Genomic DNA, 12,550 nt, shown 5'->3' with positions numbered 1-12,550 from the left:
ATTTCAAATTCGAGTTTCCTCACTCGCTTGACGGATCCGTAATCGCGTATCGCATCGTCCGATTACCGATGAATTCCCAACCGTTATCTCGTTCCATTGACATTGACAATCAATAGATATTGATTGCTTCCGTACATGCGTCGTCTATGAGCATCCGTACGCTCGACGTTAACATTTTTCACTTTGTTTTACGCGTTGATAATTTGCCACGTTAGTGACACGACATTGTTAAAAAAAATAAATAAATAAAATAAATAAATTACGAATTTAAAGTCTTCTCACTTGTGTATACCTACCGTCAACTAAATCGGTGACAGCTGTGGGATGAATGAGAGCGTTTAAAAAATGTTGCGTAGGTAATCTTTATTCATTTGACTGTACCGCATACACAATATTATTATTATTATTATTATTATTATTATTATGCTTATTACTATTATTAACGACCATAATAAACGGTGACATGTAGAAGTTAGAATTTAAATAGGCACGTGTGTATATTCCATAACAAAGATGTACCGTCAGGGTAATTCGTATTATATTATATAGAATACACACACATACGTGTAAAGTTGTGTAACATCAATTATAACATTAGGCATAAAATATCCATCGAGATGTATATATATATATATATATATATATATATTACATATATATATGTATATATATATATATTTATAATAAAGCTATACGCAACTTGGAAAAGATTCAGGGGGACACATCAAATATATTTAAAGATGACTCGTTTACTTTTCTACCGCTATGTGCCACCACATAAACAATAGACGATTATAAGTGACGGATAATAAGATCCGAAAAAAATTAATACGTCGAAAGGAAAATTGAAATATCTTTTCTTACTTTTTTGCAGCAATGCGATTATCAGAGTGACAACTTCGATTGCTCACTTGTCCAAGTTTGTTATTCACTTGTTTCTTTATCGGTGTTGTTTTTTTTTTTTTCTTTTTTTATTCTTCTAGTTCATAGGTGTAACATAAGCGCACATTCACGGATCACGTGTACGGCTCACAGTGTGATGGAAACGTTTCTAATGTTTGGAAAACGGGTGTTTTCAGGTGTTATCAAGCCGATGGAAAATATTGGCTTACTAATTTATACCCGATAATATTCATAGCTGTGAAACCAGACTTAGCGAAACGGAAGTTTTTTCTTCTTTTAGCCTGGTTTTGGTTTTGGTTTTTTTTTTTTATAATTTTCTCTTCCTTTTTCCCAGCTTCAGTTTCATCTATTTATTTTTTCATCGTTCGATCAGTCGTCGGATGCGCCGGCATAGATCTGACACCGTAAGATACTGTACAAAAATACCGCTTGATTATCGTTATCATTATCATTATTATTATTTTTATTATTATTTTAATTATTATTATCATTATCTATTTTACTTTTACCTCTAGTGCATCTGACGACTTTGTTTATTAGTACGTATGTGGTTCTTCCAATTGTTTACTATGCAAAATTATCATTATTTCACAACGCGTTTCAGACGACGCTGTTTATTATAACGAAGCGTGTCTTTGTATAATCTACTTTCGATTTTCAATACTTTTCAAACTTCGGTCCTTCTCTTTTGCATTTTTTGAACTTCTCATAATTTATTTCCTCCGTCATTAAATATATCAATATATAGATATGCGTTAAATCCGCTACACGCTATGTGACGTTTATAAATAATTTATAACTCTTAGCGTCAGGAGCATCGACCATCTAAATCCTATGATGGTATCGTTAACGGTATAGTTGATGAAATATACTTCATTTCTTCAATCCACAGGCAGAGACTTCTCTAAATATTCTTACATCTATGTAAATATTCCCCGAGTGCTGCTCGCTCCGTTCAAATTTATTAACTGAAATTGCTCGATTTTTTTTTTTTTTTCTTTTTTTTTTGTTTTCAACTTTCGTTTCTTCCCCATCGAATGGTGAAAAATTTGTTCGCATATGCCCGCGCGCGTACCCTGAGCAAAATTTAATAGGGCCAGCAAAGAGTCACGGTTGGCGTATGAGACGAAATAAATTATTTCGAAAAAAGAAAATTCTTTAATTGATAACGAACGATTTTTCGGAGAGTGAAATAAAAATCACACGTTTCTGCTGGATTTGGTTAATAGTATAGGTAACAGTTTGGAGATAAAATCTGACCACTAAACAGCAATAATAGGAAGGCAATCTTTCTACGGAGACAGCAGCAATCTGGTGGTTATTTTTTTTCATGATTTCTTTTTGTTTATTAATTTTAACTTCTTTTTTGTTTTTTATTTTGATATGTTAACGTGAGAGTACGCAGAGAAACAAAAAAATTAATAAACAACATCGGGTGCACCGATACAGGACATTCGGTCGAACTGTACGTTCGTTATGCGGATGTATTTTCGATAAAATACTTAAATAGCAACAAATGTGACGTTACTTGACGCTTTTTTGGTATGGTGGAAAAGTCGGCTAATTTGATGAACGGAACTCCTTAAAATCGTTTCAGCTGAATTCCGATATCCTGCATACAGAGACACGATTTGTAAATTATATACTTATAAATATCGATATAGATATGTATTTGGGTGTGTATATATGTTATATAATATATAGTATATATGTATATATATATATATATCGTATAGATTTTAACAAATAAATTCTTTCAAATTTCATCATACGCTAAGGATATGTATATGATTTTTAGTGGTTATACAGACTCGATCTTGCCAAGTCTAATATTATCGATAATATACGTTATTAGGTGTGATAATATATGATAAAAGCTTAAAAACTATGCATGCTTGTTCTCACAATAATCATTTTACAATACGCCTTAGAATCGGGCGTTTGATAATGATATGTATATATATATATGTATATATAAATCTAAGTTAACGTTATCCACCACTATTACCGAGCCGACAACGTGAATCGATCGTAACTCTCGGTGTATTTTTACATTTTCGGAGGACGTATTCGTCGGTTTGAAATACATGACATTACGTATATCAGAAAATTTCTGTCAGGTTTCGCTTTGATTCGCTGACTAACGAAATCAATTTTTTCTAAAGAATCTCGACACGCGTGATATTTTCTTCTTTTTTTTTTTTTTTCTTTTGTTTCATCTCTCTATCTGTAAATATCGACAAAAATGTCGACGACTTTTCTTTTTCACGGATTTTCACGCGGTGGTTGGATTTCTTTCATAATACAATCGTCTCGATTATTATATTACGGAGTATACCGTACAATTTTACATAATATTATATTCCAAGTCCGGTATAACAAAGTCGTGGTAACCCTTAGCCTTAATACTTGTATAAATTACGTTTTACATTATAAGTATATAGCTAATGAATAAATCTATATAATTTAAAAATTTTTTTTTTTTTTTTACTTTCCGTTTACAAGCTCACCGAATCTCTCTTATCATTAGAACCCTCCTCTCCTCTCCGTATAATTCACGTGAAAACATAATTTTCCGAATTATTAGACTTTGTTCGCGACGCTCTTATTTCTCTGCATTACCAGACCGAATATCAACACGCGACAATTCTTACCCCCCCCCCCCCCCCCCCCCTCAGCCTTTCTTTTTGTTGTTGTTGCTTAATTTCGGTTTTTCGCATAAAATCACGATACTCGTAGCGGAACGATCGACGAATAATACGTATTTTAGTTTTCACGTTGGCTTTCAGACGTCGTCGCCTAGGAGAAGAATGTTAATAACAACTACAATCGCTGATCTCGAAAGCCGGTTGTAAAGTTGATTGAATAAAACGGTTAAACAATCACAATGACGACGTGACTCAAGTGTAGACTTCCTGCATCTCGTTTACGGATCGTCATTGCGTTGCCGTTGTGTCAGTTTAGTCAGAGAATACGAGCAGCTTCGGCCGAACGACTTTTATAAAATCAAAAATTTCTTCTCTTCCGTTTACTCATACATTTTTCTTTCTCGCATCTTTAGTCTCGAACCAATTGATCGCTTCGTATCCCAGCACGAGTTGACATTCGATTTCAATTTCTTTACTTTTCTTCAATCTTTACTCTTATTTATATATATATGTATATATATATTTTTTTTTATGCGACTGCATCTTTTTTTTTTTTCCGAACGACAAATTGTGTCGAATCGATCGATTCGATGGTGTTTAAATGCGACAGTGATCGCGATTAAATCACGAATGTATTTGTAGAGTCGTATGTTACTTGTTTTTTTTTGTTTTTCTTCCGCATTTTCCCTCACACTTTACAATTTACACTTATAAGTCATCCCGGCTGGTGTTTTCAATTTTCTAATCTATCGGGTTGAAACAATTGTTATTAATTTATTTTCTTACTTTCCCTCGTTCCTCGTGTTATATATTTGTATATTTTTCAAAATATCTTGGCAACGTTACTGATATGTATCGATTGATAATGAAAGCTCGTACGCTTCGCGATATGTTGCATATGTATGTATATATATATATCGTCTCTCCGTATTGTTTATACGTTTGTTTATTGCTGCCCGAAAGAGCAGCTGATTATATTTGCCCTCTCGTAGATTTTCTCACAGATCGATTTTTCACCTCCGCAATTATTTCGGAATCTTTTCCCCAATTGCTTTAACGAAATTTTAATTCCTTTTTCGCCTGAAAATGTCCGTCGACCGTGCGTCGATTCATCAAGGATCGTTTATATTGTTCATAAAATTGCGTATACCTTAAAAAATTATCAAATAATTAGTAATGTTAAATAATATATTTATACATGTACGTATAAGAAACGAGAAAAACAAAAAATAACGGAAAATACTAGCAATACAAACCTAAGGTATTATATAAATTTATCGGCTTTGTAAATATACATCTGTGTATATATATTTCTATATGTTCATTTATTTATACGATTCGTTATAGAAAAATTATATTCTTTGTAATAATTATGTTGTATTTACGATTTCGCTCTATCAGCAGAGAATGCATTTATAGTTTTATATTGTTTCGATTGTCAAAGATAATTTGACTGGTTTTTTAATTTTTCTTTTCCTTTTTTTATTCTTTTTTTTTCTTTTTTTTTTTTTTTGCCATCCTTTTCTTTTTCACACGCGCCATCGAACACGCGTGATCAATATGCAGGCATATTAATAATACAATTATATAATATATTAGGTATACGATTCGTAGAAAAATAAATTCATATCCTGAAAACAAAAAAAAAAAAAAAAAACTATCATATAGAAGGAAAGAAGGAGGGAAAAAAAAGAAAAAAAAAAAAAAACGTCAAACAAAAGGTGTATAACAATATTGTACGACTCTAAAATGTAAATTAACGATAGACAAAATAATATTTAACAGCTAACGGTCGATCCCTAAATTCACCTAGATCCCAGTTTGAAAATTTCTACGATTCTAAACCCGGCCGACTTGATCTATAATATAACGATGAAGATATTCAATCATACTCGGTATGTATAATCGTGGGTAAAAATGAGGACTACATTATTTTCTACATTCGGTATATAATATACCAAAATAACGTGATCATTAAATTCTCTCCCTTCTCTCTCTCTCTCTCTCTCTCTCTCTCTCTCTCTCTCTCTCTCTCTGGGATACAACTCATCGAGCGAACTACATGTAACATTAGACGTACACACATGTATTAGCCATAAATGCATATATGCGAATATATATTTGTATAAATGAAAGTGTTCACCGAATCAACGTTAATATGGTTCCGTTTGTTTTTTTCTTCTTTCTTTACTTTCAGATTGTTGTTATCGTTTTTTTTTTTCTTTAATTTTTCTCTAAATCAAACGAAATAAGACGAGGTTTGATATGTTCCTTCGTTCGTTTTAGAACAGAACGACGAAGCTCACGGTGATGACGAACTGAAGACCGACAAGTTTTACCGCCAGGTTACCGGATGACGATTTTTCCTCGGCTATCGGCTGGCATCCCATTCGATCCAATGGTAGATTCTGCACCGCGTATTCTCTGTGCTCGTTACTCATCGTGCATACGGTCCTCTTCTTTGTCATCACCTCGTCGTCCTTGTCGCGAAGATTTTTCAACCAGTTTGAGTACCACTGAAGCTCGCAGTCGCAGATCAGCGGATTGTCTGAAACCGAAGATCGTCAAAGTGGTGAGAAAACGAACAGAGTATAAATCAATGTTTAAGGAATCTAGTTGGAAATCGATAAGCGAGGGTGAAATCGGCGGTGGATTTTCTTTTATGATTTTTTATGATTTTTTATTTATGAATTTGTTTTATTTTTTATGTTCACAACTCGTTACCGGTCAAATCGATGACTTGCAGAGTGTCGATGACGGTTTCCATCACCTCTTCCGGCACGTGGGTCATTTTGTTGTTTTGCAAGTTGAGCGTTTCCAACGAATTAAAATTCTCGAATATCATCGGCGGCAGAGTCTTGATTCTGAAACGTAATATCGATATTTCCATTAACCGAAGAAATATTTATTCGTTTTTTAGTTACGAAAAATAATTAATTCTACAAAAAAAAAAATTGCCTCAACTTTACGATACAATTTGAATCGGCAATAAAATATCGTGACCGTGGTAAATAATTAGTGTGATTATACTCGTCGATATCGGAATTTATAGTCAAAGCAAACGATACTAATTTTCATTTTGTATTCATAGTCGATTTTTTCGCTTGTTATATGTATAGGTTAAAAGTTGAATACAGTTAATCGTACAGTAACCAAAAAATAATGTATAAATTCTATACGGAACCATAAATTTCTTCCTGCGTAAAATCGACCGTCCGTCGATCGTTCGTTCGTAAGCGGAAAAACAAAAACTGTAATTTCATAGAGAAAATTACCGCGTACGAAACGTGAAACACGAAACTTTGGCGGCTCGAATACAACCGGTGGAATTTTCCCACGTGGATTTGAAAATTACATGCTTGGGAATAAGGGAGACAGGGACACCCTTCGGGTTGTTTTCGTGAGCAAAGATGGCTGCAGGAAAATTGCCGAGGGTGCGATAGAGAGAGAGAGAGAAAGACGGCGACTAAAGTCGATATATATATATATATAACGTCCCAAGAAGTTTCGTCATTAATTCGTTAAAATGTCCTCGGAGTGTTGTTACGTATATTTCTCGCGGTTGATAACGGGCCATGCAGCGATCCGGCTCGAATGGGTTTTACCTCCGTTAGCTGTGTAACGCAGGTATAACGCGAGAAATCGCTCTAATTTTTTTTTTTTACTCCCTCAAGAGTTTGGGTCGTAATTTCTTCCCGTCGTTGCCGCCAAGTTCCAGGCGTTCCCCAAATGTCGCGAAGGAAACGAAAAAAAAGAAAACTCGCTAAGCAATTATAATACCGTCCGATTCAAACAACAATAATAATAACGATGGTCGTTGCGATAACGACAAAAAAAAAAAAACAAACAAAAAAATAAACCGTGACGAATATCACACCGAGAAGAAAACTTTGAACTTCGAAACATTTTTCCACGATTATCATACAAACGTTAAGAACTTTCAAATAATTTAACGAAGCTGCGGAGAAGAGGATATTAGATTATTTCTCTTTTATAAAGGGAAATATTTTATCTTGTAAAATTTTCATCTCCCGCGCAAGATTGTCTTTTCAACTCGCGTTTTTTCTTATGCTTCTTGTTTTTTTTTTTTTTCTCTCTCCACTTGTTCTTCGCTCAGTTTTTTCACACGGTCACGAATTCGAGAAACTTTTTTTCACAACGAAACGAGAGAGAAGAACTGAGAAGGGGGGGGGGGGGGGGGGGGATTTTCGTTGCGAAATAACGAGTATAAAAAATAGCGGGGTGAAATACGAGCGATTACAAATTTTTTTGAAGATTCAGGAAGGTGATCGAGTCCCCGTAACCGGCGAACGCGTCCTCCGGTAATACGGTGATGTTGTTGACCCGTAAATCCAGGTGACGCAAACGGTGAAGCCTTCTTAACGCGTCGCTTGGTACCATGTGAAGCTTGTTGTCCGCCAGTCGAAGATACTGGAGATGTTCTGCAACCAAGCGAAAATACATACGTATTTCATACTACGTGCACAGAATACGACTTATTTGACAAAAAAGACACTACGAAGTGTTGTAATAATTTCAAGCACTCGGGTATAAATAATAAATACATATGAAATAGTTAACAATATTTTTTATTTAAAATTCGAATCGACATAACTTCTTGCGTACAGTGGACGAAATAAATAACTTTGTTAAATTTCGAATCGGATACTTCGTGCGAACATCAAACAAACCGAGGCAAGATTCTTTTTTTCCCACAATCTCTGCACTGCCGTTTTTCCATTTTCTTTTTGTTCTTCCTTCGTTTTCAACCGCTTATTACACGCAATACGCTTATCGGACTTTGCACTTTTCTAGAGTCGCGTGCGTTGCTTGGGACAATGATTAACATTTCGTTTATTTTTACTATTTTCTTACGGCACGAGGCACGCCTCAAGTCTTTATCCGCGAGCTTCGAAGCTTTCTGAGGCAAAACTGAGATACTTTGGTTACGAAATTCCGAAACAAGTGTTTCGTGATCCGAGACATTCGACCCCTATTTACGTACGATTTTTCAACGATCTCTCAGCGATTCGTCATTTTCAACGAATTTCGGTTATTTCTCGAAAGCTTTATTTCCCCGACATCCGTTGTACGCGATAATTTCGAGCAACGTTTTCGTTTAATTTATTCCCCCGTATTATTTCTCCGCAACGACAATGAAAACACCTTCCGACCTTTATTTTCCACCTAATTGCCTCGCGTCCCAGAGGTTGGACATTAATATGTTAATGAAGAAAGCTCTCGCGTCCGTAATGGTCAAGAAAAAAATTTACACACACGCATACGCGGTACGTATAAACACGAACGCGTTAGAGAACTCATTTGCTTGAAAAAAAAAAATCTTGTTTGTCGCTACGAAATTTCGTCAAACCGGGGAATAAGCGTCGATCGAACAGATCGCAGGTCCTTTTTTCACCGACGTATCCGTTGAAATTTCGAAGCTGAATCTTGAGCACGAGTCTTTCTTAGCTAACGAAACGAAGATCAGTTTCCAAAAGGAGGGGTTCAAACTTCTCACGCGATATTCGTGACAACTCGCTGATACTTGTGTGTAATACTTAAAGCCTCGTGGTTAAAACGCAAGCCGAGAGAAACGGCCGGAATGAAAAGCTCCGTTTGAAATACGGGATCTACTCTATTCCGGCGGGCTTATGCACTAAATTGTTTAATATTTCATTCAAAGCGAACGAACTTTGGCCAGACTGCGCAGACGGTGAATGGCCGAAGGCGTGTAAGAAGGGAGGAATATCGCTTATTCATATTTATGCTCTCAACTTGTACCGCAGGTTGGACGTTCGTTCGTCGTCTGGGAAAAAGAATCGTTACGTGTCCATTCTGTGGGTGAAATATTTAATTTTGACGAAAAATTTCCGTCGAAAGAAACGAAGAATTTAATTTAATCGTTATTTTCTCCTCTCGATTTCCATCGCCTAGATCGCTTCTTTCCCGATTGATTATAGAATCCGTAATTGTAACGATAAATAACTCACCCTCGAGGCCGATGAACGCGTCCGGATCTATGTGGGTGATTTTGTTTCCATCCAGTTCGAGAGAGTTTAATTGCGTCAAATGCGAAAAGACGCCGGCTGGCACTACTTGCAGTTTGTTATGAGCGAGTCCCAGTGAGTCGAGGCTCTTCAAACCTGCGTCGAAAAACGAAAGATTCAATTAATAACCGAGCCGAAATCCGTCCCATCGTTTCTCGGCTGAAAACACAGGTTTTTTTTTTTTATATCGTTTCTTACAGATTTTCATTCATCGGAACCGAAAAAAATTCTCGTTTTTGCAGTTTCGATCAGAGTTAAACTTCCGCTTAACCCTAAATCCGGTATCTTATTCTTGATTATAAGAATCCTACGGAAAAGTGATTTTTTACTTTCGATTATTATGTATTGGAGCGAGGCTTGAGAATAAATACAAACAAGGAAATAAAAAAAGTGGAAAGTGGAAGCGTGTTCGGAGAGGTATAAAAGAGGTGAAGAAAAGATTCCATGGGGAAAAAGAATGAACAGGGAATGTTAAGTACATTGCACGAAGAAATCGTTTGTTTGATTTTACAAGAAATATTGTTCAGTTCATTGTAATGAAATGTGGGTTTTCTTTCATTGTTGATATGCGTTTTTTTATGCTAAAATCTTGTAGTTTGCATAAATACTGTACGTGATGGAGGGAAATGAAAATCATTTTTGGATTCAGCACACTCGATAACTTAATATTTACCCAAAACATCCCATGTATCGGAAAAAGAATTGTTTTTTGCAGACCTGTGAAATTAGCGTTGAGAATAAGGATTAAAATAAATTATCTGATAAACGCATAGTCGGCCGTTAAAAAATATCTTTGTTTGATCGCAACAGCATCGCATAAATGCGGTTCAAAAATCATTGGTATTCACCCCTTTTTCTTTTTCAAAATTAAATAAAATATTATTCCAGGTAATCCACAAATCGGTAATCATTTTTTAGCTTCACAATTTTTTGTTTTTTTTTTTTGTTATTTCTATTTTACTCCTGAACTTTAGAACTAAAGGAGGAAAAACAGAGCACGTTTTGTGCTTTCGGCGCTTATAAATGCTGCGCAATTTTCCTTCCGCAGCTTTCAGCGCCTGAAAGTATCTTATCAGACTTGCACGGTTTTACGACTGGACGCCTAGATTCAGGTGCACGAGAGCAACGCAGCTGACAATTTTCGCGAGCAGTGTAACAGAGAAAGTTTGCAAATCCGCCGTTAATTCGCGATGAATATAAAAATTTCCTTAAATTTGTCACCCCGTGGGATACATTGAAGATTATAATAACAAACAATAATTTTGGCAGGTACTGGAAGGTCGATGAATGCACGTTGCATCGATCGCTTCGGCAGGTGATTGCGAACAGACTTGCACGAGGGCGAAACAACTACTCGGTGAACGAAATTACAGATTGGCTTCGGGGAAAAGTTGAATCTTGTTATAAAATTTCAACGGAAATCTTCTTCGGTATCGGCGTTTCCAGTTTGTCGGTGCTGCACTCGGGATCGCTTTTGCCTCGACGACGTTCACCAATACACGTAGAAAACATCCCCCTCATGAATACCGCGATACTCAGCGAGAGTAAACAATACCGTTCACCCTGTCGGCCGAATATCGGTAAGCTCACCCAACGACTGGGGAAATTCACCGCTCCCTGGGAATTCACTCGGGGGGGTAAGATTTTTCTCCGTTTCTTTGTCCTGTTTTTTTTTTTTTTTTTTTTTCTTTCTTTCGTTCTCTCTCCATCTCTTTCAATCAGCCTTTCCGAAACGCGAAGCATTAAATTTTCGCAACAGTTGCAAGAAAATCTAGAAACAGTGATCGTAATGCGAAAGAATAGTAAAGGATACCGGACTTTCCGGTAACGACTAGAAAACTAATTTTCATTTTCTACCTAGAACTGTGATTTTCGATTGCGGTAAGAAATGAAAATAGTTAAAGTCTAAAAATTTCTCTCATTGTGTCTTTTATTTTTAGTGTACAGACTCACCGGCAAAGTCGCCCTTCTGGATGGTGCTTATCCTGTTCTCCTGCATCTCCAGCTTCTTCAGCATTTCCAAAGAGGACAAAGCCGAGGTTGGCACAGAGTTCAGTTCGTTTCCGCCTAAATTCAACCGCTTCAATTTCCGACTGAAATCAGAGTCGACAGTGTGTCCGTTGTAACGCGGTTCGCATCGACGGGGAACATAAAATATCTAGAACTCGATTCGCCGGGTTTTTCCGCCTGGATAATCGGGTAATGGATTATCGAATTTCGTGCAGCGATAAAAAGGGAAAAGTTCAAAAGGGCGAAGTTTAACCGTTATCGTCTGTTGTGAGAAAAGAGTAGAGTAGAAAAAAAAAAAAGGGGGAAAAAAGTTCCTTTGGAAGACTTGAAAAAATAACGAGGGTCGCGGTGACTCGACTGACACGTTAAGGTAGGTCCGTGAATCGAGAGGACTGGATCCGACGAGATCTATCGGCGTGGCAGAAGCAGCAGTGGCAGAACCATTGGGAACGCGATCTGGCGTAATTGGAGACTCTGATTGAAGCCTGGGGATTAGGTGACGTTGTAAAATGTATAACGTATATAACCGGGCCCGGTTTAGCTTTGCTAAGCACGTATATCGCCGCCTATTTAATCCCCTCGAGTTTGGTTCATATAAACATTCGATCCGGGTGTCTAAATACGAGCGCCACTCGATCCCGAGGAAAATTTTCGACTTTCATAGTTACGTATACACTGAGAAAAATTTCACTGCTTGTAGATGATGAAAGATTTTCGTGAAACGTGTATCGTTTCGACAAGAATTTCAATTTTGTCAAAATAAAGTAACTATTTAGTACAATTATGGTTCGTTAGTACCTTCAACGTTGGATGTGTTCGGTTTGGCTTAGCGTACTTTTTAAACTTCAGCAAGACCCTAAAGTCAATTTGTCGTTGAACCAAAGTCAAAATGTAACGCGAGTGACTTTATTCTATTATTGGATTCATAGATCCGTTATTAAA

The 12,550-nt window shown here is 36.4% G+C and overlaps 1 protein-coding gene and 1 long non-coding RNA gene across 4 annotated transcripts in view; one reads left to right on the top strand and one right to left on the bottom strand.

Annotated features, from left to right (window-relative positions):
- Positions 1 to 1,843: 1,843 nt before the first annotated feature.
- The window catches only part of LOC124218633 (carboxypeptidase N subunit 2), a 61,293-nt gene continuing 50,586 nt past the window's right edge, over positions 1,844 to 12,550 (bottom strand). For both annotated transcript variants that reach the window (XM_046625263.2, XM_046625262.2), the window contains exons 4-8: positions 11,552 to 11,691; positions 9,542 to 9,694; positions 7,813 to 7,993; positions 6,276 to 6,415; positions 1,844 to 6,099 (exon numbers count right to left, since the gene is read on the bottom strand). In XM_046625263.2, the coding sequence (XP_046481219.1) occupies positions 5,834 to 6,099; positions 6,276 to 6,415; positions 7,813 to 7,993; positions 9,542 to 9,694; positions 11,552 to 11,691 (880 nt within the window). In that variant the 3' untranslated portion in view covers positions 1,844 to 5,833. The remainder of the gene's footprint in view (positions 6,100 to 6,275; positions 6,416 to 7,812; positions 7,994 to 9,541; positions 9,695 to 11,551; positions 11,692 to 12,550) is intronic.
- On the top strand, positions 6,020 to 11,816 carry LOC124218639 (uncharacterized). Of its 2 annotated transcripts, none has more exons than XR_006883136.2 (3): positions 6,020 to 6,123; positions 10,868 to 11,178; positions 11,539 to 11,816. It is a non-coding gene; the product is annotated as an uncharacterized lncRNA (long non-coding RNA). The 2 variants fall into 2 exon arrangements; XR_011177149.1 differs by having other exon boundaries at positions 10,868 to 11,235.

Source organism: Neodiprion pinetum, chromosome 5 (genome assembly GCF_021155775.2).
Source record: "Neodiprion pinetum isolate iyNeoPine1 chromosome 5, iyNeoPine1.2, whole genome shotgun sequence".
NCBI lineage: Eukaryota > Metazoa > Arthropoda > Insecta > Hymenoptera > Diprionidae > Neodiprion > Neodiprion pinetum.
The sequence above is the reverse complement of the archived record's forward strand: the minus strand, read 5'-3'. Positions and strand labels throughout refer to the sequence as shown.